Raw genomic sequence first — 27,500 nt, forward strand, 5'->3', positions numbered from 1 at the left:
ACCTGGAGGGAGGAAGAGGAGGGGGGGGCGGGGTCACAGGGTGCGGAAGACAAGAATACTAATCAGAGAAGACGTACGGGGCGGGGCTTACCTGTATGGTCACCGAAGGGACAGGAAGACCGTCCATATCAGGAATCAGAGCTTGCTGTGGAGAGAAACAAGAGAACAGTGAGTGTGTGTGTGTGCGTGCACGCGTGTGTGTGCGTGTGTGTGTGTGTGTACCGAGGGGCTGTCCATGCTGGAGGAAACAGCAGCTGTAATGACCAGGTCGTCCTCGCCGCCCCCTTTAGGCAGGATGTCTAGAATCAGAGTTTAATCTGGATTAAGATTGTGAAACCAGAACTAGCTGCTCAGGAACAGACCCCTACCCCGAGTCCTGCTGGCCTGTCGGATGAACCTCTGCAGCTTCCTCATCTCGGCATCCACCTGCTCGTAGTCCGCCTCCCTGGCGTCCACCGGGGGGGTGCTGAAGAAGGAGGGGTCCGTCCCCATGTAGGAGCAGAGGAGGCGGCCGTCGGAGCTGAGGCTGACCACGACTCCTTTCAGCTCTCTGAGAGGAGCGGAGAGGAGAGGAGGGACTCAATAGGCTCCAGATGCACGCGCACGCACACGCACACACACACACACGCACACACACACACACACACACACACACCCCAGGGGTTCAGGTCGGCGGCTGGCTCTACACCTGTTCAGGAGGGTGTCTGAGGGACATTAAACTACTTTAACTGCTGCAGAAACACTTCATCACACACACACACACACACACACACACACACACACACACACACACACACACACACACACACACACACACACACACACACACACACACACACACACACACACACACACACACACACACACACACACACACACACACACACACACACACACACACACACCTGGAACTAAGTGCGTCTTCTGCTCCCCGTCATGCGGGGCTCCACAGGGCTCCATTCTCGGCCCCTTGCTTTTCGCCCTGAACCTGCTTGCTCTGGGCTCTATTTTTATTTTGAAAGCGTGGCATTTCATTTTGCCGCTATGCAGACGACAGCCAGATCTACGTGCCGCCGAGGAAAAGGGACACTTCTTCACTTAAGCGGCTCCTTCTTTGAGGACATCAAAGCCTGGTGGGCTCTTAAAGTGTCGGACGATGGCTCTGAGGAACTTGCCTTTGACATGACGCGGTCGAAAATTCTTCTCGTTTGTTTCACAAAACGTTGGTGAAAAAGGCCAAAGAGGGCGGGACCATTTGTCCGGCGGTCCCGCTGGGTCTCCCACGCATTCACACGGAGCCGCTGGCTGACTGTGTGCGTTTGTTTTTGCGCGTTGTGTACGTGTTCCCGTCCCACGCTGCAGCGCTAAACCAACACGGCGAACAAAACGATGACTATCACGCAGTTTAAAACAACACGGCCTCAAACTAAACCAAACAGCGACCCAGACTCGCACTATCTGCTGCATCTAACACACACACACACACACAGTGTCGGCCATGTTTTTGTTTTACGTTATAACTGTGTCAAATTGGGCTTTGATTGCCGCCGTTTGCATGAAGACAAATGCTCTGCTCTGATTGGACAGCTGGAAGACATTGCCGGGTCATTTCCTGTTGGATTTCTGGAGCCGATAAACACCTTTTACACCGCATGTGTAGAAATGTACCTGCTTTGTGTAAATGCACACATGCAGTGTGTGGCTGAGTGCATGGATGTACCAGAAACATGTGACATCCAGCAGTGTGTGTGTGTGTGTGTGTGTGGTGCACACACAACGTTGTGTGCTTTTCCATTTCCTGAAGTTAAACCTTTTAAGACTGAAATTCCACAGACAAGCCACATTGTGAGGTGTGGTTGTGTAGCTATGTGTGTGTGTGTGTGTGTGTGCGTGTGTGTGTGGACATGGGTGGGCACCGTCTGACCGCCACAGCCCCACCTCCAGACAGCAGCTAGTGGCGGGTTTCCGTGCACCTGTGTGGTGGGCGGGACAAGCGTGCTGGCGTGCGCGCCGAGTTCGCCAGAGGAGAAGAATAAGCCCCGACAGTGTTTGTTTGTTCCAGTCATGTGTGTGTGTGTGTGTGTGTGCACGGATTAACAGGCGGGGCGTGAGAGCCAATCAGAAGTCATCACAGGCGGAGGCGTGGCCACTCACGGGAAGTTGGCGAGGCGAATGGTCACAGGCGTGAAGGGGAGCTGGGCGGCCCACCTCAGAGTCACGTCCTGGTACACCTGCAGCATGTTGGTGTGGTTTCCTAGCAACAGGTGGGTGGAGCCGTCGGTCCCTGACGGAGACAGGACAGAGGCGTGAGAACAGCCTACCGGCCGCTACGCGGCGTTTTCATGCATTTCTAACGGTAGTGATACAACCCGAGCGCCGTCGCTCAGCCTCCAGGTCACTACTCTCGTCCGCGATGCTTTACGAGCTGCCGATGGCGCATCGGAGCGAACGACGTGTCCGAGTGGAGGCACGAAGCATCTGTGAACGTGTTATAATGCGCTACGAAGGCCCCCCTAACGCGCTGCAGATGTGGGGCTCCTTCACGTTTGCTTACATCTGTGTCATTTCATATATTTCATTTATTGCTTTGTGAATGAACCGAGGCTCGAGTGAGCGTTTTCGGGAGCGTGCCGCGCGGCGCCGAGGGTCAACCGGCGTGCGACGACTCGCTGAAACGGACCCATTGTGCGAAGCCGCGTTCCATTACGTCTTTAAGTCATGAAATAATAAATGATCAGAAGAAGAGGCGGTCGAGAACGTGCGTCATCGACTGCTAACGGCGGCTGCTACGAGTCAAGCCCGGCGTCCGATGGCGAGGAGCCCGGCGTCCGACGGCGAGGAGCCCGGCGTCCGATGGCGAGGAACCCGGCGTCCGACGGCGAGGAACCCGCCTCGGTTTCCCTGCAGACACAGATTCAACGCTTTAGCCTGATTCTCGGTGCGTTTTCACAAATCCAGCCACGGAGCACGGAAATAAGACATTCCTGTGGGAGGTGGCGTTGCCCTTGGAGACGAGGTCGACCGGTTTCTGGTTTGTCGCCGAGCCCTTTCATTTCAAGCGTCAGCTTTAGGTGTACACACAAGTGAAATCACGTGCACACTTTCTCCTGGCTACAAACACGCCATGTAAATACTACTTATCTCTCACACGCACGCACACACACACACACACACACACACACACAGGTCCAGTCCGTGCCACCGATGGTGGCGCTACCGCCTGGAGAGATCTGAGGTCGCGGCCACACGCAAAGCAAACAGGGCCCGCGACTCGCACAGTTGGATGCAGGTCATAATGCGGCGCCGGCGCCGGCGCCGGCCAGCAGGGTGGGACGGCGCAGGGGTCAAAATGACAGAGTGTGTGTGTCGGCGCCACACCAAAGCCCAAACACACCAATCCAGCACCAGTGTTAGGACTACAGCCTAATTATAACGCTCCGAGCGGCCATGATGGAGGCGTGTCCAGGCCCCATGCTCCTCCCTTCTTCGGCCTTTTCCGGATGCAGTAATACCCCCACGTGAACGGCTGCGTGGTACGAGCCGCGTAAACGCAGCCAGACAGAAGCGCTTCGGCTGCTCGTAATAAAAGCTCGTTCACTGCGTCACGCTGAAAAGGCTTCCAGCGAAGGTCCGCTCTGCTGCGTTTCAGCGCCGCTCTGGCCGGGTTCAGTTGGGCCGAGAAGAATCAGGCGTCTTCTAAAAGTGAGCGATGTCAGCAGCGACGGTCGGGCTCTATGGGGACCGGAACGTCTTATTTAGCTGGACCGAGGGTCTCACACTCATCTCACCTGGGGGGGGCGCTGGAGGCAGGGTCTGGGCCCCATCAAGCATTCTCAACCTTTTTTAATCCGTTCAGAACACGATCGGTTCTTCAGAACATGGGCTTCTTACCGAGCCGATACAGCTGATCCACATCTGGCCCGAGGGAGGACGCAACGGAACCTTTCATCTCAGCCACTCATTCGGTTTTTGTTCTTCAACTCATTCTTGCAGCGATAGTGATATTAAGCATCAGACCGATCTGGCGTGTGGAACAGATGAAAGACAACGTGTGAGATGAAAGTCTTTTCAAAGAAACTTTGGGACGTGTTAAAAGGGATGAGAGACTGCTCGTCTCTGAGACCAAAAGAGAGACGGCAGAAATGAGGAGGACGAGAAACGAGCCAAACAAAGAAGGAGAAGAACGATGACTGGGAGCTGACGACTATCAGATGCCGTGCTACTTCCTGCTGTGCTACTTCCTGCCGTGCTACTTCCTGCCGTGCTACTTCCTGCCGTGCTACTTCCTGCCGTGCTACTTCCTGCCGTGCTACTGCCTGCTGTGCTACTTCCTGCCGTGCTACTGCCTGCTGTGCTACTTCCTGCTGTGCTACTTCCTGCCGTGCTACTGCCTGCTGTGCTACTTCCTGCCGTGCTACTTCCTGCCGTGCTACTGCCTGCTGTGCTACTTCCTGCTGTGCTACTTCCTGCCGTGCTACTTCCTGCCGTGCTACTTCCTGCCGTGCTACTTCCTGCTGTGCTACTTCCTGCCGTCTTCAGCGCTCCGTTTTGGGTTCTAACCAACGCAGCAGAGCTCCTTCAGTAATTCCATCTCTCGCTGCCAGAACCCGCTTCCTGCAGAGCCGGTCATGCGGCGCCGGGCCGCGGCGCAGAACGCGTTTCTGTGTGTTTTTGTTCCACTTCTTCTCAAGAGTTGGGTCGTGGCAGGTGCACCGATCCGTGGCGGGTCGGGCGGCGCTGCTCCAAGCTGAACACGCCGCCGTCGGCTGGAACCCCTCGGGAACAGCGGGGGGGGTCGGATGCCAACTGGCTGCTGAAGTCACGTGGTCACGTGAAACGTCCGGCGCATGTTCCTTCGACGTCAGCCAATCAGCATTCAGCCTTTTACCAGACGGGATGTGCAGGAGACGAGCGGAACAGGAAGCGGGTTCATCGAGCAGGAACGCCGTTTACCTGAGGCGTAGGGCAGGAAGCCGCTGGGGTTGAACTCCAGCTTCTTCATGAAGCGCATCTGCCCGTTGTCACGGAAACAGTACAGGTTCCTCTCGCCCAGAACGAAGATGGAGGAGGAGGAGAAGGATGGGACGGAGATATCAAGGGCCTGTTCTCCGAGGACGAAGGTCCAATCGGGCTGTGGGAGAGAACACACACACACACGCACACACACACACACACACACACGCTCAACCCAAGTGTCTTCAGAAGGACTTTGGTCTCTGCTGGAGCTGGATCAGGACTCACCGTCAGCCTTTTGCCCCCCATCTTCAGGGGCAGATCAGGATCCTGTCGACTCTCTGCCTCTGTGGCCACGGCCAGGGTCTCGTACCTGGGGGGGCGGGGGGTCAGACCTCCATGTGTAAATACATCCAGCATTTCATGTTACTACCGTCAGAACTTTGTTGGCTCCGCCTCCATTCATTTTGTTTATTTGTCTGCAGCCTGTTCTCCATGAAGCTCGATGGGCGAGATAAGAACCAATCAGATTCTCCGGTGGGCGGATCCAGAAATTAGTTTTCACTTTCGATGCATCACATTAAGTGGCTAGTTGGCTCCTCCCCCTAAGGGAGGGGCCTTAGGAAGAGAAAGTCCAGTAAGTTCTTTCTGATTGTTTCTAAAGTACAAGCGATCAGGAACACACCTCCACCCGCTCGCTACATCAGAACCCCGACGAGGTTCTGATGGAACCTCGTAGCGGGCCACCAGAGAGCGCTGTGTTTCCCGCTGTGGAACCAGGAACCTAAATGCTCATGCGAGATGAAAGACTCGAACCGGCGACTCTCTGCTTTCCGGTTTCTGCTGCTTTTACCGCTGGACCAGAGCCGCACCAACACCAGCCACGCTCTGGCTCCGGCCCGGGCAGAAACCCGAGCCCCCATCATCCATTAACGTGCTAATTGGGTCGAGCACAGAATAACAAGTCCGATATTAGAACCCTCAGCGAAGGCGCCGCGTTCTTCTTCTCTTTCAGGGCTTGTGTCAGGTCGGTCAACAAGCTGCCGGCTCGCCGCTCCCCGGAACGCCGCTCCCCGGAACGCCGCTCCATCGCGTTTAATCACCGAGAGGCTGAGGATAAAGCGGTCGGACTGATCTGTGGTCAGTTGCTTTTGGCTTCATCAGCAGCAGCAGCTTTCCGGTAAGGCGCTGGCGGCGGACGGCGCTTGGCAGAACTCTATCCTGGACTCCAACACCTGGATGAAGGCGGAGCTCCAAGGCCGACCCGGTCCGACTCGGAACCGGAGCTGCTGCTGATCTATCTGCTCGCAGCTTCCTCGGTTGGGACGAGACGTTGGCGGCCGTCCTCCACTTCCCTTTGATCCCATCATGGCGTGGAGCCGAAAGCATTTTTCACGGTGTCTGTTCGGGCCCTGGGGGAGGACCGGGTCCACGATCATCTATCAAACTGGATATCGTGGGAAGCAGAGAATCCTCGAGCTCGTGTTTCGTGTCCTCGGGGGAGGGGGGGGTTCACTCCCACCCCTCCGGATGGGACAGTTGTCCCTCCCGTCATCCTGGTTGGCGATGGCCCAATCCCACCTGGCCGCGGGTCAAAGTGTTGCTGGACATTGTGTGGACCGCAGGGCGTCCCGGGAGGACAACCAAGGCTTTTAGAAATCACGAAATGTCTCCTGGCTCCAGATTGATGCTTGCGTTTGACACTTGGACGACGCTGGTTGGTCACATGACCATAAATAACGACTTTAACTCCTCATATTCTGCGTGAAGCAGCCGCTGAAGCCGACCCGGCTCCAGAGTTCTGGCTCTGAACCGATCCGAACAGAAGCTGCGTCCTCCAGGGCGGCTAACGAGCCGCTCCGTGGGACGGCTGCCAGAAAAGAGACCTTGTTATCACGCCGTGACCATTTCCTGCTGGAGAGAACGGACCAGAAAATAGATTCGACGTGTCAGCGGCCTGCGGACGGAGCGGAGGGATTAAATTCAGCCCGATAATCCTAAAACAACGCCGTAAAATAACTTCCTCTGTTCCACCCGTCCCCGAGGTGTCTCACTAACGGACTACGAGCTAGCATGAGTTAATTAAACCACACGTGTGTGTGTGTGTGCGTGCGTGCGTGCGCCTCCATCCATCAGTCGCTGGATGGATGTTGGTTTAAGAGGCTGGGAATCAGACAAAGCCGCCAGTGTTGGACGCCACAGCGCCAATCGGATGAGCCGCCGCCATGCGTCTCACACGAGAACTCGCCAGTCGTGGCCCGCGCTTCTTACCTGCTCAGACATGTGGACGACTTTCCGTGCGTGTGTGCGTGTGTGTGTGTGTGTCTCATTTATGTGAAAGAGGATCTCTTCCCAAACAAACACACTCGCCTACCTTCACACGCACAGATACGGCCTCTCTGTGTATCGGATAAACACAAACTGAAATCTCAAAGGCGACGCCGACGCACGCACGCACGCACGCACGCACGCACGCACGCACGCACGCACGCACGCACACACACACACGCACACACTGGACCAAATCAAGCTCTCATTCATCAGGGCGGGAGTCGGTCCAGCAGGCTAAATAAACGCAGCGAGGCAGAACAGCCGAGCAGTCAGCGAGCGACGGCCCGACCCTCATGACAAATATCGGTGGCTTTACCCTTTAGCTGGGGGGGGGGGCAGATAACCGATGATCTGAGATGCCGGAGGGACGTCCGTCTAAATAATCTGGACCGCTGTGGCAGAAACTCTCCGACCCCTGGATGGGGCCTAAAGCCGAGCTAACGATGCTAGGCCGCTGGCGGAAATAAGAAGCTTGTTGCTATGGGTAACGCAGCGCCGTCGTGTAACGTGTTGTCTCTGTGTAATTGAATGTGTGCGTGTGTGAAATAAGTGTTTAACCTGGGGGGGTGGGGGGGGGGGGGGCATCCAGATAACAAGCAGCTGGGTGGACAGGAACGCTACGTAGCCACACAACCTCGCCGTCTGGAGGACTTCTAAAAGCCCCCCGTGCCTCCGTCGGGGTGGGGGCGGGGGCGGGGGGCGGGGGGCGTGTGCTTATATTAAAGAGAGGTACTTTCCGATCAAACTGTGTGTAAATCTGTTTTGGTCAATCCGGACGACTTCTGAGAGCAGATGCCGTAAAGATGGCGGCGCGTTAGTCAGAGCCCTCGCTAACCATCAGCAGCTGATGCTGCAGGAGCGTGCGCACGCACACGCACGCACGCACACACACACTCACACACACACACACACACACACACTCACACACACACACACACACACACACACACACTCACACACACTCACAGATAGACGTCATCCTCCATGCTGCTGTGAATCAGTGGTAAAACTTTACATTTATGGTCTCTCTTCTGTTTGAGTCCATTTATTTATTCAGGTAGAATAAATTGGACCAAGTTGACAGGAAATAAAAGAACTATAAATGAAGACGCCTACTTGTAGCTCTCCAGCTGGCGGGCAGAGGACACCGTCAGGAAGCTGTCGGTTCTGGGGCTGTGGACCAGCGGGCCGGGCAGCAGGAACCCCGGGAGGAACCTGCCGAAGGAGTAGCTGTCCTGCTCGAAGAACATCAGCATCCCGTCCATAGACTGGATGCACAGGGAATGGTGACCTGGAGGAGGACGGGACAGCCAATCACAGAGGGAGGAGGACGGGACAGCCAATCACAGAGGGAGGAGGACGGGACAGCCAATCACAGAGGGAGGAGGACGGGACAGCCAATCACCGAGGGCGGAGGACGGGACAGCCAATCACTTCCTGTCAGCACAAAATGGAGCTGGCCCCACGTTTGGGTTTCTGACCTCCGCCCTTCACCAGGCCTGCCTCACCTGCCCAGGTAAGCAGCACATCTGTTTCGTGCCTCCATAAATATGCTGCCTGCCGGAGGGACGGCCCAACACGCTGAAAATGAGAGGCCACGCGTGTGATCTCTCATGGCCCCGCCCCCTCACAGGTAGGACGTGTCAAAGAGTTCTGTTTGAGCGGCAAGAGGACATGACCCACATGGAGAACAGAGCCAGAACACAGAGCAGCGTGTGTGTGTGTGTGCGTGCGTGTGTGTGTGTGTGTGTGTGTGTGTGCGTGTGTATGTGTGTGTGCGTGTGTATGTGTGTGTGTGTGCGTGTGTATGTGTGTGTGTGTGCGTGTGTATGTGTGTGTGTGTGTGTGTGTGTGGCCGGAATGTGACCCAAACCCAGAAGCAGCCCAGCTATTAGAACAGTATTAGTATAGAGCTGCTATTACAGCGCTGCTAAATGGCTGCTATTATAGCGCCCCACACACACACGCACACAGACGCACACACACACACACGCACACAGACACACACACACACGCACACGCACACACGCACACACACGTCTGGTATGTTTCTGCATGCGCGTTCTCCGCCGGTTTATTTTAGCGCACGCTCCGTGAGACGGCAAGGAAATCTACAACTCTGAGACGAGTCCAGATCAATCCTCGGAGTTAACGGTGATCAGATGAACTTTGACCTCGGACCCAGGTTGGAAAGTTCCCTCCATGAAAAACAGAATCAAGTTCATTCCCAACTCTACAGCCTCCAGTGCCATCTAGTGGTGGAAACAGGGGAGAACAGGAAACACGGGATGGCCGCAGAGTCTGCACTTAAACGCCCCCCCCCCCCCCCCACCCACCCACACACACACCCACACACACACACACACACACACACCTTGACAATGCAGCCTTTATTATGGGATGCCACAGCTTTAAAGGTGTTTCCCCGTGCGCGTGTGTTTCTCGGAGGCAGACGACTGAAGAGTTTCCCCTACTTGGTTTTTCCAGAAGTTCACCCCCCCCCCCCCCCCCTCGTTACCAGTCGTACCGAGGCACGCACACACACACACACACACACACACACACTAGAGCGCCATAGTTTGAACTTTAAGATCCCGGCTGCTCTCCCTCCACCAGACTCCAGATGTTTTTGTGCCTGCAGCCCAGATGAACGTTCCTCCTCTTCGTCTGAGGAAGAGTCCGTCTCCGGGGACACCGTGTGATGGGCGTACACACCTGCAACCCCTCTGGGGACACCGTGTGATGGGCGTACACACCTGCAACCCCTCCGGGGACACCGTGTGATGGGCGTACGCACCTGCAACCCCTCCGGGGACACCGTGTGATGGGCGTACGCACCTGCAACCCCTCCGGGGACACCGTGTGATGGGCGTACACACCTGCAACCCCTCCGGGGACACCGTGTGATGGGCGTACACACCTGCAACCCCTCCGGGGACACCGTGTGATGGGCGTACACACCTGCAACCCCTCCGGGGACACCGTGCGATGGGCGTACGCACCTGCAACCCCTCCGGGGACACCGTGTGATGGGCGTACACACCTGCAACCCCTCCGAAGGCGCCGTGGGCCATGTTGCAGGCCGTCCTCTGCAGGTTGTGCTGGTAGACCAGCTTCAGCTGGTACTGGTCTCCGTGCTCCACGGTCCCGGCGGTGCCTGCGTGGGGACGGATCGGGACAACAAGCGGAAGTGTGTGAGGACGGGGGGGCGCCAAAAACCGATGGCGTGCACCAAACGCCGCCTCACCTGAAACGGAGTAGACCGACAGCTTCCTGGGGTGGAGAACGGCGAGATGAAGCAGCTCCGAGCACCTGAGGGGAGAGAGGGGAAGACATTAACCCCTCGAGCCCCCGCTGGACAGGCCGCCCGGCCAATGAGTCCAGATTCCAGCTCCTGGAACAGCCGGGGAACGTTTGAAACCGCTGAAACGTCTCACTGATGCCGATTTGAGGGATCTGAGGTATTTTCTTCACCGCGAAGCCGCATGGAAGGAATCTGTCCACCTTCCGGACGCACAACGAACGCTGCCAGCCGCCGAAGCGGAACAACAAGGAGAGGAAGAGCGGCTCCACAAGTTTGCTTCTTTCCCTGGAAAACCGCTCAGTGTTGAGAACGAGACATTCCACCGTCTTCCCGCCTCGGTCTGCCCCGGGAATATTTACAACGTGCTTCTCCGCCGAGGACGGCTTCCGGGATGCCCACCGGCAGGAAACCACGGCCGCGTCCAACCGGACCCGTCGAGCCGGATTCTGCTTGCAGCGCGATGATGTGGGAAGCCTCCCGAGGAAAACCACCGGAGCTGTTCCCAGAAAGCTTCCTCTGCAGCGGGATCGGTGGGGGGAGGAGCGGGCGCTATGTCACCCACATCGGCCGAGGAAGAGTCGTTAAAATAAAGTCCAGGCCTGAATGAAGCCTCCTTACGGGTCCACTTATCCCGATCACGGTCCCTTTGATCAGCTGATTCCTGGGTGGTCCTCCTGTTTCTTGGAGGCTGGAGGAGGAAGGAGATCTCTTCCACAGCAAAGCAGCTCCTGATTAGCCCGACGAGGGCGACGGCGTCTGTTTGTTCGTTTCCTGTTCAGCTTCAGGCTTGATCGGTGAAGGTCGGACATATCAAACCCGGCTCGTCTTCGACGCTACTTTCCCCGGTCCTCTTCCTGCAGCATCCGTCCAGGCAAAGCAGTTAGCGGTGCGATGAGTTCAGACTTTATTACAAGCTACGCCGTGAATGCTGATAATTCCCAGGAGGTCGTGACACGGAGCCAAAGGAAGGGCCGCGCCTCTTTCCCAGGCAGAAGCGCATGCAAATTATTTTATTTGATAGTTATTTTATATCTGTATTTTTATTAATCTTATTTCATATGTGTATTATTTGGGGGCTTTGGAATCTCTGTCCAGGGACAACAGATGTAAAATAGCCTTTTGGCTAATTCTGGCACATTTACAGAAATGTTTATTAATGTGTGCTGTCCCTCTTAAATAAACGAATAAATAAAAAACACTGACATTGACCCCTCTGTGACCTTCGACCTTTTGCCGGGGCTACTCACGAGACGAACTTGCCCACTTCCACCTGGATGATGGCGTTTTGGAGCTGGACCTCCAGAAGCTGGGCTTCCGCTGGAGCTTCCTCGCTGGGCTTGAGGCCGTGCGGGGAGAAGATCCGCAGCATTCCCATGAAGCTTCCCACCACCAGCTTATCTGGAACGCAGACGAGTGAGACGGGACGGACAGAAGAACGTCTGACAGAAGAACGTCTGACAGGAGAACGTCTGACACAAGAACGTCTGACAGAAGAACGTCTGACAGAAGAACGTCTGACAGGAGAACGTCTGACAGAAGAACGTCTGACATAAGAACGTCTGACAGAAGAACGTCTGACAGAAGAACGTCTGACAGAAGAACATCTGACAGAAGAACGTCTGACATAAGAACGTCTGACAGAAGAACGTCTGACAGAAGAACGTCTGACAGAAGAACGTCTGACAGGAGAACGTCTGACAGAAGAACGTCTGACAGAAGAACGTCTGACAGAATAACGTCTGACGGGAGAACGTCGGACAGGAGAACGTCTGACAGAAGAACGTCTGACAGAAGAACGTCTGACAGAAGAACGTCTGACAGGAGAACGTCTGACAGAAGAACGTCTGACAGAAGAACGTCTGACAGAAGAACGTCTGACAGAAGAACGTCGGACAGAAGAACGTCGGACAGAAGAACGTCGGACAGAAGAACGTCCGACAGAAGAACGTACTTCCGTTCGGACATGGAACGACGACACGCTTCCTGCTCAAACACACACTGACCGTGTCCGGGGCCGCCGTTGTCCACATCACCAACACATAAGCATCCCTGGTCAAACTCCTCCCCCTCTCCAAGCACGGCCGACCACCAATCACGGGCCTTGAACAGAGACATGCCGCCTCTGATTGGACAGAGAGCAAACGAGAGAACAGGAAAAAGGGAATTCAACACAGCTAAGAAATAAACTATACGGCACAAGTTAATGAGTAAAACGGTGAACGAACCCGCGGAAGGAATTCTGGATTACAAAGTGACCCCTGCAACCAGTGGGCGGACCTGAGGACCAGTCACATGACCCCGGGGAAGGAGGTAGGCGGCTTATCTTCAGATTAAGTGCTGAGCAGGTGCAACAGGGAGCTAATCCCGGCTGGGAGTCCCCATGAGATACATCCATGCATTCATTTTACACAGCAGCTCACGTGGCGTGCCGGAGCCCCGCCCACCTCATAAAAGTTACACATCCCAAAAAGCTTGAGGCCGGACAGCATGCTGGGAATAAAAACACCTTGATTGTCTGATTTAATTATTATTCAACCTGAAAGTTGTTCCAAAGACAACGCTAAGCTGTAACCATGGCAACGACCCCTCTGATGAGGTAATGGTTCCAGTCGCTTATTAGCATTGTCACGTGGTTTTGCGATTGTGCACACCTGTTGATGGGGAAACTGATATTTTATCTGATAATATGATACTCGAGGATTAAATAAAAGCCCATCAAATACTCAGATCAATCCTCGAGAAATAAACAGTCGAATGACGTCATTATTCGTCGCAGGCGTCGGTATTTTTACGTATTCGTTAACCGGGACACGTGTCAGTGGGCTCACGTAATCACAACTACGTCATTTATGATTCAGTGGCAAACATGTGACGTAATTTAACCACACACATCTTCGGTCGCTTTTTAAAGTCGCTTAACTAGCTTAGCTTAGTTAGCTTCCAGCTCAAAGCCCGCCGACGTAACTTTAGCTTCGGGGGGCTAATAAGCTAGCTCTCCTAGTCACCTCGATACTAGCTAGAAGGGCGAGAACCGGTGACGCTGCTGCTGTTACGTCATCCCCGCTAATGACGACACAGACCACCTGAGCGCCAAAGTCACGTCTTACCTTGACGCGCACGAGCCGGTCCTTAAAAGCCAAAGGTCACGCAAGAAATCACATTCTCAGCCTCTTGCTCGCTGCCATCGTCTTGTTGTCATGACACTGACGCGCTACGGAAAGCCGGCGCTTGTGCGCATGAACGGAAGTGGGTGGGCTGCTGGGAGATAGAGTTTTAAGAGGACATTGTGTTTCTCCTGATTTCCAGCTAAAAACCTTAGTACTACGCTTTTAGTAACTAGTACTACTACTGCTACTGCTACTAGTACTGCTACTAGTACTAGTACTAGGGGTCGCGAATCAACCTTCTCCACTTCACCCTGTCCTTTGCATCGTCATCCTCAACTAAACTACTGCAAAAATAAAATGGAAAATATACTTCAGCTGGTAAAATGTACGACATAGAGTAAATTATTTATTTCACTTTTCACTTTATTTCTATGGATTGCAGATTTAAATTTAAATATCAATTGTTTGTTGTGGATTATCAATTTAAAAAGGTACTTGTAGGGCTCGTCCGGGATTTGAACCCGGGACCTCTCGCACCCTAAGCGAGAATCATACCCCTAGACCAACGAGCCGTACAGATGTTGCGCTTGAGCAGGAGTTTTGGAGTTACAGTCGACGCCACGTTGACTGGCTGTCTTTTTGCTGCCTGAACTTGTGATGTTTTACTGACATCTACAGGCGACTTGGTGAACTGCAGACTCGACCTGCAGCAACGTCATCGTCCTCTTTCTCTCTGCTGACGAAGAGGCGATCAGTTTAAGACTATTTTGTTCAGATTTCTGTTCTGGAACTTACAAGAAATGTATGAATATTTAATTGCGTCATTTGCTTACATTTAATGAGGTGTGTATTTCACAAATTTATTCTATCCTATACTCTGAAAGGTTTTGTCGGAGGGTTTGTTGAAGATGAGAATCATTTTAATGTACAAAGCAGAAGTAGGAAAGCTATTTCCAATTCCGTCTATGAATATAACTACTTTCTGTTAACCCTTTGCCAGGAAAACACAATTTTGAGAAATTAAGATTGTTATGGAACCTTGGTACAAAAAAATATATATAAAGATATTTGTGCCTTAATTTTTTGTATAGTCATTGCTAAATCCGGAATTTTTCACATTGAACATGCAGATGCATGTGTCTGATTGAATACATCAGGGTTTTTTGGGGGGGGAAATGTCAAACTTATCATGTAGAAATCTCAAAATCCTGAAAGGCCAAGTGCATCAAATATGATACATTTGGCTTTAAAGGGTTAATTATCAACCACATAATAAGAGTTAGATTTTAAAAATAAATACAATTAATGACATTATTAAAGCGCTGCTCTACTGTCCACCCTGATACTCATTGATTTTGTTTTTTCATCACAAGTATTCATGAAATGAGAAAAAACTCCAACCTAATTTCAGGTCGAAAAGGAAGCGAGGGCTCGTCCGGGATTTGAACCCGGGACCTCTCGCACCCTAAGCGAGAATCATACCCCTAGACCAACGAGCCGTACAGATGTTGCGCTTGAGCAGGAGTTTTGGAGTTACAGTCGACGCCACGTTGACTGGCTGTCTTTTTGCTGCCTGAACTTGTGATGTTTTACTGACATCTACAGGCGACTTGGTGAACTGCAGACTCGACCTGCAGCAACGTCATCGTCCTCTTTCTCTCTGCTGACGAAGAGGCGATCAGTTTAAGACTATTTTTGTTCAGATTTCTGTTCTGGAACTTACAAGAAATGTATGAATATTTAATTGCGTCATTTGCTTACATTTAATGAGGTGTGTATTTCACAAATTTATTCTATCCTATACTCTGAAAGGTTTTGTCGGAGGGTTTGTTGAAGATGAGAATCATTTTAATGTACAAAGCAGAAGTAGGAAAGCTATTTCCAATTCCGTCTATGAATATAACTACTTTCTGTTAACCCTTTGCCAGGAAAACACAATTTTGAGAAATTAAGATTGTTATGGAACCTTGGTACAAAAAAATATATATAAAGATATTTGTGCCTTAATTTTTTGTATAGTCATTGCTAAATCCGGAATTTTTCACATTGAACATGCAGATGCATGTGTCTGATTGAATACATCAGGGTTTTTTGGGGGGGGAAATGTCAAACTTATCATGTAGAAATCTCAAAATCCTGAAAGGCCAAGTGCATCAAATATGATACATTTGGCTTTAAAGGGTTAATTATCAACCACATAATAAGAGTTAGATTTTAAAAATAAATACAATTAATGACATTATTAAAGCGCTGCTCTACTGTCCACCCTGATACTCATTGATTTTGTTTTTTCATCACAAGTATTCATGAAATGAGAAAAAACTCCAACCTAATTTCAGGTCGAAAAGGAAGCGAGGGCTCGTCCGGGATTTGAACCCGGGACCTCTCGCACCCTAAGCGAGAATCATACCCCTAGACCAACGAGCCACATCACAACAGGGATCAGATTGAGTATAGGAGATGCCACGTTGACCGGGTTCTGTCTTCCGCTACTCGCCCCTCTAGGGGTGGGTCGTGGTACTGCAGATGAAACTGGACTTTTTGATGTTTAAGACGCGGCAGTGCGATGAGCCGGCGTCTCATGCGGGATGGGATAGGCTCCAGCAGAACCCGTTACCCGCAAGGCAGACGCGACGATTAAAGCAATAATACGCTCAGGTACGTTGTCTACGCACCAAACACGAATACTTGCACCTTTGAATATTATTAAAATGTTTATGGTTCCAAATCTTCAGATCCAGTCACAACATTTTATTACTTTTTTGAAATATTACCACCAAAGTAAACAGGAAGCCAACTTCTTATAAAAATACAACACACCAGTCCAAACTTGGGAGCTCTCCGAATTCAGACAAACAATATACATTTATATATATATATATAACGCCCACATATACAGTAGCCCCCGCATTTCAAATATATATGTATATATATGTGTGTGTATATGTATATATTTAGTCTTCCATTTCTTTGACAAACTTAACAAGAAAAGGCAACATGCAGGTCATAGCAGCACAATTAGGACAACATTCAACACGTGATATTTTAACTTTCTGATCAATACAAAGATTAAAGGCGGGGCTTCATTTTTTCTGGAGTTCTCTTTCTGTCCTCACCTAAGACCACGAGCAGTCGTCCCTCCTTTAAAGGGACAGTTCACCCAGAAGGGACGAGCTCAAACCAGTGGCGCTGATTGGATCGCTCGCTTTGCCCCATCCTCTTTGGTTGTTCAGGAGAATCCTGCAACGCTCCAGAAATGTTTCACCAACTCCACGACACGTCCTTCTGCATGACGACGAGTGGAACTGCTCCTTTAAACCTCTGCTACGCACTACCATGAGGCTGAAGACGCATCACGACTAGAGCTGGGTGTCACAGAAGGTAAAGTGCTTTTCTCCTGATCACTGATCGGTTCATTCTCATGGTAAACCGCACCCTTTGATCTCATCAGCGAGCTGGAGCAGCTCAATCTGCGGGCACCAGTTTTATGATGTATAAAACATACCGCCACAATAAATAAGTCTATGAATTAAAATATTGAATTTTAAAGATGGAGCCGGTGTTTATAAAATAGAAATAAATCTTACTTCTGGTTACTTCTTTATCGCAAACATCAGGAACAAACAGACGAGACACACGAGAGACAAGCGGGGACGTTTAAACAGTTCCACTAGGGGGCGCCAAATGTCTTTAAAAGCTGTATTTTACAGGTTGCGCTGGAGGGGGGGGGGGGGGCGTGGAAGAGGTGAAACATTGGCCACTCTGGACCAATGAAAAAGGTGTAAGTTGGTGTTAGCGGTCTGGAGGAGGGGCTGATGACCAGTGGGAGGAGTTATAGAACCTTCTGGAGGATGGCGTTGGGCACTTCCAGAGTCTCATCCCTCACGAGGACGATGTCATACGAGTCCAGATATTTGTCCAGGCGTTCTTCGACCTGCAGGGGGACCAGAGGAGAAGGCAAAACGATGGGAGGTAAAAAAAAAAATGGCTGCATGCTTTTATGTTGGTCGGAAGTAACCGTGCTCCGGCAACGGACTACGGCGAGCGGCCCGCAGACTACGGCTAACGGCCCGCGGACTCCGGCTAACGGCCCGCGGACTCCGGCTAACGGCCCGCGGACTACGGCTAACGGCCCGCGGACTACGGCTAACGGCCCGCGGACTCCGGCTAACGGCCCGCGGACTCCGGCTAACGGCCCGCGGACTACGGCGAGCGGCCCGCAGACTACGGCTAACGGCCCGCGGACTACGGCTAACGGCCCGCGGACTCCGGCTAACGGCCCGCGGACTCCGGCTAACGGCCCGCGGACTACGGCTAACGGCCCGCGGACTACGGTGAGCGGCCCGCGGACTACGGCGAGCGGCCCGCAGACTACGGCGAGCGGCCCGCAGACTACGGCGAGCGGCCCGCGGACTACGGCGAGCGGCCCGCGGACTACGGCGAGCGGCCCGCGGACTACGGCGAGCGGCCCGCGGACTACGGCGAGCGGCCCGCGGACTACGGCGAGCGGCCCGCGGACTACGGCGAGCGGCCCGCGGACTACGGCTAACGGCCCGCGGACTCCGGCTAACGGCCCCCGGACTACGGCTAACGGCCCGCGGACTACGGCTAACGGCCCGCGGACTACGGCTAACGGCCCGCGGACTACGGCTAACGGCCCGCGGACTACGGCTAACGGCCCGCGGACTCCGGCTAACGGCCCGCGGACTCCGGCTAACGGCCCGCGGACTCCGGCTAACGGCCCGCGGACTCCGGCTAACGGCCCCCGGACTACGGCGAGCGGCCCGCGGACTCCGTCGTACCTTGTCGTTGAGGAAGCCGACCTTGAGGATGTTCTCCACGTTGGGCACGCCGTCGGCCATGCTGAGGTCTCCCAGGGAGTCGCCCATCAGGATGACGTTGCAGTACTCCTTCAACTGCTTGAAGTACTCCGTGTTCCTCAGAGCGCCTTCGTGCTTGTTGTACACGTGGATCAGCTCACCTTTGAAGCCTCTCAGGATGCCCTGCGGGGTGAAGAGCCAATCACACAACAGACGAAGCCTGCGCGGCCTGGCGACCGTGTTAGCGGTTTACTGGGATGGACGGGTCGGGTCGCTAAAGTCCGCGCAGCCTCGGGTAATCTGGGCCAAACATTCCCACAGCAGATTGGGATCTGGATTATCTGGGACCGGACGTCTCCTGATCGAAGCCCGGCTTCGAGGCCGGCCGGACTCACGTCGTCGTCGAAGTCCATGAAGTTGGAGACGACCTTGACGTTGGGGTGGTAGACGCCGGCCTGGTGCAGGATCTCCTCCAGGACGTCGCCCAGGCCGGCGGAGAAGATGAAGACGGGAACGTCGTGCTGCTGCAGACGCTGGAAGAACTGCTCGAAGCCGTCCCTGCCAGGGAGACGATCAGAGACCAGACGGTGAGAGACACGGCGAAGAGACAGCCGTGTCCTCCTCTTTCCAGGTGAGTGGGTACCTGAGTGCGGCGTCAGACTCCCTCACCACCTCTGACAGTTTGCCCCGCTCTAACCGCTGCTCCACCAGTAACTTGTGCGAGTTGAAGTACCTGCAGACACACGCCAGACGGTGTTGCTCTCTCCTGCCGCTGCGAGCGGAAGCAGAAGAAGACGAGCCCTCACCACTCCACGATGAAGGGGAACTTCTCCTCCGTGGTCAGGTGGGGGTCGATCTCGATGGGGTAATATTTGTTCTTCAGCTGCAGCAGCTTCTGCCGACACTCGTCCGTCACCAGCTTGCAGTTATCGATGATGTCTGCAAAGCGACGGGGAGAGCCTGAGACGAGCCTCCGGGGGGTGGGGGCGGGGCCAGAACAGCGCGGCGTGACTCCGCCTCTACTCACTGTGGCACGTCGGGCAGCGCTTGCCGTTGACGGCGAACTTGCTTAACGTCATGTCGAAGTCTGTGATGACCTGGAATAGAAGCGAGAAGGCCGAGTTCACCAACGAGCGCCACCACTAGGGGGTGCTGAAGCACCACACGGACTCAGAGGACTCTACCTGGAGTTTGGAGGCTCCTCCCTTGATGAGGTCACAGATAATCTGCTCCACCCTCTCCGGGTCCCTCATGTGGACTGTTGTCTTGTCAAACTGGGGCATCTGTGGGGGAGAGGCTCAATTCAGATCCAATTCAGCTTTCAGACCGGAACCAGGAAGAGAACCGCGGCCCCCGGCCCGGTTTGGGGAGACACTCCTAGTTTCATAGAGACACACATTTCGGCTTTCTTTTGGTTGAAACTACAGGAGAACCCGGGCTCGGGCTGCAGAGGTCACGGAGGCCGTTGTAAAGGTCACGCAGGCCGCTGCAGAGGTCACGCAGATGAAGTCTGGTTTCACGATGGACCCTAAAGAAGCCGGTCGGTGACTTTACGTTAACCTTATAGCATCGGCGTCCGTTTCCGTTTCCATCCATGAAGCCGAGTGGGCAGTAAAAAGTGATTTTAAACGAGGCCAGAGGGTCAAAGGAACAATTCCTGCCCTGCAGGAAAACACGTGCAGGTGCAGTGGAGACGGCACACGCACGCCGTGCTGATGTAACACGAAGCGCCGCCACGCGGCTAGACTTCCAGCGGCCTTACGTAAGCGGCGTCGGGTTTCAGAGCGGCTCTCTGACTCCCTCTGAACCGCCGGCAGAACCACAACACAAACGAACCGCAAGCTTCACGGCGCCAGGCCTCGTGACAAACAACGAAAACCAGCGAGGAGGAACGAGGTTCTCCCGAGGGAGCCGCCGTCGGCCGAGCGGCGCCGCGGTCCAGGAAGTCGAAGCCAGTCGAGCAGGAAAACACAGCTGAGTGTTAAAGGTGCGTTCACCTGACGGCGCTGAAATCTGCAGCTCAAACTACGTCACGTCGACACAAACGTGTTGCGTCACACTCAGAGACCTCTGATGTGTATTTTGGGGGGATTTTGCACGAATCCTCTTCGAGAGTCGGATTCAATCTTCCAGAATCAACGAAGCCGGAAGTCTGGATTTATTTGACAAGCAGGAAAAGTCACGTTTACGGTCGAATAATCTCTTGGTGCAAAGTATAAATGTCTTTCTGGTAGTCATGATGAACAGCTGCAGCGTGGAGTATCAGCACATGCACACGCACGCACGCACGCACACACACACACACACACACACACACACACACACTTACCGCGAGGTTGTTGTCGTGGTTTCAGAAAAAGTGAGGAAAAGATCCAGCGGCTGCGGAGGGTTTATATATCCACGGCAACAGTCAGGGGCGTTGCCCAAAATAGACGAGACAGCATAGCCCCGCCCTCTGCCAGAGGCTGACACACACATATACACACACACACACACACCATCAGCTGACTCATGTCAACATGCTTTAACACAAACACACACGGTTCAGTATAAATAGATGCTGAACTGTAATCTACCCGGTTTCAGTAATGTGACCTCTGACCCCTAGAACCTTTAGAATCCATCATGGAGGACGCACTCACCTCAGCACACGCACATTTTAACACACAACACACACACACGTAGCAAATAGCACGACTCAGGTCAAGGGTCAGTGTAACGTAGCGTAACGTATAGCGTTTAAATACGTACGGGTTGTCCTGCAGGGGACGCTACACCGCTACTTCCTCGGCATAAAGCCATACTGCTGCTCACAAATACATACTCACATATATTAACAGTTTAATGTATATATGAAGTAATGCATGTACAGCGTTTAATGCGATGCTGCCTCAGTGATGACCTCACACATTCGTTCACATGTAAAAACAAGCATGGAATCCTGCAGCATTTTAATGTCTGGTTGAGTCTGAACACGTACATCATGTCTGTGTCGCACGCACGCACGCACGCACGCACACACGCACGCGCACACACACACACACACACACACACACACACACACACACACACACACACACACACACACACACACACACACACACACACACACACACACACACACACACACACACACACACACACACACACACACACACACACACACACACACACACACACACACACACACACACACACACACACACACACACCACACACACACACACACACACACACACACACACACACACACACACACACACCACACACACACACACACACACACACACACACACACACACACACACACACACACACACACACACACACACACACACACACAACACACACACACACACACACACACACACACACACACACACACACACACACACACACACACACACACACACCACACACACACACACACACACACACACACACACACACACACACACACACACACACACACACACACACACACACACACACACACACACACACACACACACACACACACACACACACACACAACACACACACACACACACACACACACACACACACACACACACACACACACACACACACACACACACACACACACACACACACACACACACACACACACACACACACACACACACAACACACACACACACACACACACACACACACACACACACACACACACACACACACACACACACACACACACCACACACACACACACACACACACACACACACACACACACACACACACACACACACACACACACACACACACACACACACACACACACACACACACACACACACACACACACACACACACACACACACACACACACACACCACACACACACACACACACACACACACACACACACACACACACACACACACACACACACACACACACACACACACACACACACACACACACACACACACACCACACACACACACACACACACACACACACACACACACACACACACACACACACACACACACACACACACACACACAACACACACACACACACACACACACACACACACACACACACACACACACACACACACACACACACACACACAGCTTTGACCTCGTCTTGCACAAAGCTACGTAGACGTTATCCTAAAACTACCGAGCTCGTTGCACAAGAACGGGAAGAACAAAACCCAAACCAAAACCCGTTTGACGGTCGCGCTCGCTGGCGGATTAAAGGTTAATTAGGGTAATGTTCCGTGTTCTCTGACACTGAAAGAGACACGAGACCGTCGAACGTCGTCGTGGGCGGAGCCCAGAGAGAACCCACGTGGACACGGGGAGAACACGCCACAAGTCTCGGGTGAATCTGGAACTCTCAAACTGGACCCAACGCTGACCCTCAGTTCTAGCCGAACGAGGATTCACAAACTGCTCCCCTCAGAACCGCCGCCGTCATGAACGCAACACAACCCGGGTCAACCGGGGCCCCGTTTTTGCTGGCCTAGACCGCCTCGCATTCCACAGCTCCTCAAAAGTAGGTCAATCCTCTCCGGTTACGCGCCGCCACAATAACCGGCACGCGCCCCTGTTCCACCAGGCCATGCCCAAATCCACAAAGAGCGGTTCTGATGAGTCCAGCAGGCGTTCTGTTCCACTCCAGGCCTGTGTAACTTAGCGTTAGCCCCATGCGCAGGCCCCGCTAACTCTGCATGGAGAACATGCACGCCATTAGCCAGATTACAGGACATGCAGAGGAAGGGAAAGCACAACGAAGAAACACAGATTGGTGCTGGAGGCTGATCGGGCTGTTTAAGCAGAACCGGGTTTCTAGATAGCCATGTTATCTTGCATAAACAGAGCCAGAGGGGAGCTGGATGCGCAAAGGACCGGGTACGCTGCCCCTTCCGATACACAAAATAACGAATAGCGCGCTCGAAAGGTGACAACTTTTGAGCGCTTTTATTGTGAAGGTCAACCACGCCTGCTTCCTGTTTCCGCTAGCTAGTTTCCTCCCGCGGCTACAGCCCCGGCTAGCTTCACTCACCATCTCTATGATCCGGGTTTTCTTGCCCGCTCGTTTCTTCTTGGCGACGACGTACTGGGCCAGGACGACGCCGCCGAGCAGGGCGCAGACGCTGGCGCTGGCCGCCGCCCCGACCTTCACCACAGCCGTCCTGTCCATGACGGTCGGCCCGCTGTTCCTCCACCGGAGAGTCCCTCCCGCCTCCTTCCGGCTGGCCCGTCCAGCCAAAGATCGTCTATGCTGCAGATGACCGAGCACTGATTCTATTCGAACTCGTTGGATAAAATAATATTATGATGCTTCTAAACATGTATTCTGATTAAACTCGCTTTGTTACCCTCTTTAAAGTGTTTTTGTGTTAAAAGTGGTTATTTGTAATCCCTGAATCAGACGTTTTACGTCCATTTCGTTTTCAAAATAAAACACTTCCGTTTGTACAGGAAATACCAAAATAAAGCACATCACATCATATGCACAAGGTCATAGGACAGCCACTATCTTTATTAAAAACACACGACTCAGTGAACATTCTCATTTCCTTATGTGCATGTGGTGACATGTGTAGTTCAGTGTTATGTGTTGAGCCTGTTCATTACATAAATATAAGATAATAAATATAATCTATTTTAATGTTATCGAGTGTGCGTTAGTCTGTCGTGAATGTGATTTACAACAACTACTGAAGGACGAGAGCCTCCATGTTGCGGTGTCAGGTTTAAAGTGTGATAGTTCAAGCACTGGAGGCATCCCATAATAGACGATCTTTGTCGTGAGCTTGCCCGTTGCCTCTGACGTCACCGGACGGTCACTCCGTGGAGGCGAATGTAGTCGTTTCAATATTGCTAAAAGTCATAGTCATATAACTGATTATTAAGAATTATTTCAACAAACTGAAAACGAGATTGAGATGATTTTCTTCTAAAGCGTCATTTCTGGCCTCTTGAATCTGCGTGTGGGATTAAAGACACAACAGACACACACCAGAATAGTGTAAGAACAAAGTAACATTTATTGTCATTTAAAACCAAAAACACAGGAAAGAACAAAGCTCATTAAGTTTGTACATGTCAGGAGGCATCCAGATCCGGAGAGGGAGGGCAGGAGAGCAGGTCACGTGACTGTCACTGATACATGACCAGTAGATCAGCGCCGCTAGCCTCCTTCGTCCTCATCATCCTCAGTAGCGTGCGTCTACAGCAGCGACTCCACCGGCCGGATGCCCTCGGCCTCCTCCACCTTCCTCAGGGCCTCGTCCCATTGGGTGAATTGCTTGGACAGCAGGAACATCTGCCAATCAGAGGTCAGGGTTGAGTGGGAGGAGCTATGTCACAGCAGCCAATCGCGTCATTGATGAAGGAGGGGATGAAATCAGACATTTTTATTAAGTGGAAATAAAATAAGAAGCTGAAAATGGCAGCGTACCATTTTGTTGTATTCCTCAAAAAGCTTGTTCACCTCCAGGGACTGGGCCTCAGTTTGGTCCTGCAGGTCCGAGAAGGAGGACATGGAGGAGTCCGCTATATGAACTGGGTCAGAGACGGGGACAGAGGCGGGGACAGAGACCCCTTACCTGCTGTTTGATGTGAATCTGTGACAGGCGCTGCAGCTTGGTGGCGTGTTCAGGGACGTCTGTGGACGGAAAGACAACCGATGCAGCTGAACGTCGTCACGGCAACGCACCACCACCGTCCTCTCTCTCTAAGCCGCGGAACCCGCTGGGATGTTCAAACGGACGTGGCTAAAGCGGAGCACGGACTACGGCGTGCAGTCGGGGACGCACGTGGAGCGACACCCGATCCAGAATCCGATCCCAGGCCGAATGCAATCATCTACTTCCTGCCTGGCGACGCTCACCTCTGATGTAGTTACTGTCCAGCAGCTGCTGCAAGTTACCGACCTGCTCCAGCAAAGCAGCCTGGGAGAGCAGGAAGTCCTCCTCTGGGGAGACAGACCCAGCAGGGGGCCGGTGAGGACAGAACCACATTCAGAACAGACGCCATTTACAGCTCCCGGTTCTCACCGGCAAGAATGAACTCCAGCTTCATGGCGTCAGGGACGGCGATGTGGTCGGTGAACTGAGGGTCCAGGTACTTCAACAGGTCCTCAACTGCACCGAAAACACAACCGAGTACACAAAGGACTCGCCAAACGTCCCTGCCGTGAGTGCCGTGACGTCATTTTACACAAACAGAACGGTGCGACTCACTCTTCTTGTGTAATATCTTTACTCGCTCTCTCTTGTTGGCCGTGTTGGTCAGACCCGCCTGAATCCTGGACAAGGACTCGGCACACTGCAGGACAGAAGATCCATCCGGTTCACAGCTAGTTAGCTATTAACAAACGGATATAGACGGCGTTGCAATGTATCCACGTGCTTAGGCACACCTTCAGTACCTGTTCTTTAGGTTTAACAGCGCAGATTTGGAATGATTTCATATGTTAGCTCTTGTAATATAAACAACACATCTGCTAGCAAGCTAATTAGCAAGCTAATCTAAATGTTGGAAGTGTTTATCGTGTCATACGGTGATGCCATGATGAAACAAACTATTCAGCGGTTAACCAGAACACATTTTAGTCAATTCGCTTCCAAAAATCAAGCATTACAAAATTTAGATTACCGCTAACCGAAAAAATAACTAACTTAGCAGATCCAAACTACGGCACGATAATCGAACAGCAGCTAGACTCTCCACTGAGACGTATTATTAATAAAAACTAAACAGCAAAATTAAATAAAATGAAAAGGGCGTTCCCCACCAGCAGCTGGCAGAGCTATCGTGAGGTTTGCTATGCTAACATTAGCCTAGCCTCTACGCTAGCTCCCCCTTTATTCATTGACAGGGTTCGGGCCCAACCTGGACGGGTTTTCCACCTCCGCTTCGTCTGTCACCGTAAATCCGCGTCTCCAGTGTCTGGAGACGCACCCTCAGGTTATCGATTTCCAGTTTGTTATCCATTCTTTAGCACAGACAGAGATATTGCTCCAATTCAACACAGTCTGCCCTAACGAGTCACGGACTTGGAGGGTCGCATACTGATGACGTGGGTCGATATTGATTTGATATTAAATGACGTTTAGATTGTGAAAATATTTAGCCGACAAGCTTCCTAAGATAATTTAAATATGTTTCTTCTTAAACATTTTGTCCATATACAATACGCGTTCTTAATTTAAGAGAATTCGCGATGTTTAAGACGTCGTTATTGCCGCAAAGGCCGCCGTCGCTAGGGGCCGCTGTTTTTAATGAGGTTCGTAACTCTCCTTCGGTAACAGTAGTGGAATGACAACACCGACAGTCACGGCCCTTCTTCCTTCATTCCATTCTACCCAACGTCGACAGAAAGTAAGCTTCTCGTTCTCCTTCCAGGGCGGGAGATGTTTTAGTTTGTGTACAACAATACAAACATAGAAGACGGAAGTATGTTTGTTTTTGGTTAGCTGTCCGGCGCTGTGATTCCTGTGGCTACAAGACGTTAGCTTAGCTAGCCTCAGCGCTAACGTCATGGTGTGCCTCTGCGTAGTTTGACCGGGTTGGAGTTTGAAAGCCTCAGAGCGGAGCTATAACCTCGTAATAAGCACCACAACAAACTGCTAAGAGCTAAATGTCCGGCCCAAACCCTCACCGTGTTTCTGACATTGTCTTTGCTAAAGGTTTAAACGACGCTTGCTCGTCTTCCAGGTTGTGGTTGTTGACAACACGACGCTGTCTACCCCCGGACCTCAGGGTCTTTGTTCGGGGTATTTATTCTTTATGTGCCGCTGGGAGAACCGGCAGCATGGCAGATGACAAGGACGTGCTGAGGGACGTGTGGTTCGGCCGGATCCCGACCTGCTTCACCCTGAACCAGGATGAAGTCACCGAGAGAGAGGCTGAGCCCTACTATGTAAGTGACGTCATCGTTTGAGCCCGACGATGTAAGCGACGTCATCGTTGCACTCACTCAAAGGTTTTAGGAATG

General features: G+C 52.6%; 4 protein-coding genes and 3 non-coding genes across 8 annotated transcripts in view; 1 reads left to right on the forward strand and 6 right to left on the reverse strand.

Annotated features, from left to right (window-relative positions):
- Positions 1-91: 91 nt before the first annotated feature.
- Positions 92-12,703, reverse strand: LOC137916685 (protein PTHB1-like; the record flags this gene model as incomplete). The annotated part of the gene is made up of 11 exons (XM_068759656.1): positions 12,592-12,703; positions 11,836-11,986; positions 10,532-10,596; positions 10,328-10,441; positions 8,401-8,575; positions 5,242-5,326; positions 4,954-5,131; positions 2,155-2,284; positions 369-550; positions 223-299; positions 92-145 (listed from the first exon to the last, which is right to left on the reverse strand). Coding segments are annotated over exons 1-11 (1,323 nt in total), but the record flags the coding sequence as incomplete, so codon positions are not given.
- Positions 12,704-14,195: 1,492 nt separating this feature from the next.
- trnap-agg (transfer RNA proline (anticodon AGG)) lies at positions 14,196-14,267 on the reverse strand. The gene has a single exon. It is a non-coding gene; the product is annotated as a tRNA-Pro (tRNA).
- Positions 14,268-15,122: 855 nt separating this feature from the next.
- Positions 15,123-15,194, reverse strand: trnap-agg (transfer RNA proline (anticodon AGG)). The gene has a single exon. It is a non-coding gene; the product is annotated as a tRNA-Pro (tRNA).
- An 856-nt stretch (positions 15,195-16,050) lies between these two features.
- trnap-agg (transfer RNA proline (anticodon AGG)) lies at positions 16,051-16,122 on the reverse strand. The gene has a single exon. It is a non-coding gene; the product is annotated as a tRNA-Pro (tRNA).
- Positions 16,123-16,425: 303 nt separating this feature from the next.
- Positions 16,426-23,698, reverse strand: LOC137916684 (cytosolic 5'-nucleotidase 3-like). 2 transcript variants are annotated; one of them, XM_068759654.1, is made up of 8 exons: positions 23,559-23,698; positions 19,700-19,798; positions 19,543-19,612; positions 19,322-19,454; positions 19,159-19,248; positions 18,911-19,073; positions 18,498-18,698; positions 16,426-17,629 (listed from the first exon to the last, which is right to left on the reverse strand). In XM_068759654.1, the coding sequence occupies exons 1-8, from the start codon at positions 23,694-23,696 to the stop codon at positions 17,528-17,530; spliced, it is 996 nt and encodes a 331-aa protein (XP_068615755.1). In that variant the 5' UTR covers positions 23,697-23,698; the 3' UTR covers positions 16,426-17,527. The 2 variants fall into 2 exon arrangements, with proteins under 2 accessions (XP_068615755.1, XP_068615756.1); XM_068759655.1 differs by lacking the exon at positions 23,559-23,698 and adding an exon at positions 20,845-20,861.
- Positions 23,699-24,531: 833 nt separating this feature from the next.
- LOC137916686 (dynactin subunit 3-like) lies at positions 24,532-26,542 on the reverse strand. Its single transcript, XM_068759657.1, has 7 exons — positions 26,396-26,542; positions 25,744-25,828; positions 25,558-25,644; positions 25,392-25,475; positions 25,108-25,166; positions 24,960-25,019; positions 24,532-24,824 (listed from the first exon to the last, which is right to left on the reverse strand). The coding sequence occupies exons 1-7, from the start codon at positions 26,495-26,497 to the stop codon at positions 24,729-24,731; spliced, it is 573 nt and encodes a 190-aa protein (XP_068615758.1). The 5' UTR covers positions 26,498-26,542; the 3' UTR covers positions 24,532-24,728.
- A 285-nt stretch (positions 26,543-26,827) lies between these two features.
- LOC137916683 (autophagy protein 5) overlaps positions 26,828-27,500 on the forward strand; it is a gene marked incomplete at its 3' end in the record, with an annotated part of 3,065 nt that continues 2,392 nt past the window's right edge. The window contains exons 1-2 of the mRNA XM_068759653.1: positions 26,828-26,884; positions 27,221-27,425. Coding sequence (XP_068615754.1) covers positions 27,318-27,425 — 108 coding nt within the window. The remainder of the gene's footprint in view (positions 26,885-27,220; positions 27,426-27,500) is intronic.

Source organism: Brachionichthys hirsutus, unplaced genomic scaffold (genome assembly GCF_040956055.1).
Source record: "Brachionichthys hirsutus isolate HB-005 unplaced genomic scaffold, CSIRO-AGI_Bhir_v1 contig_1248, whole genome shotgun sequence".
Taxonomy (NCBI): domain Eukaryota; kingdom Metazoa; phylum Chordata; class Actinopteri; order Lophiiformes; family Brachionichthyidae; genus Brachionichthys; species Brachionichthys hirsutus.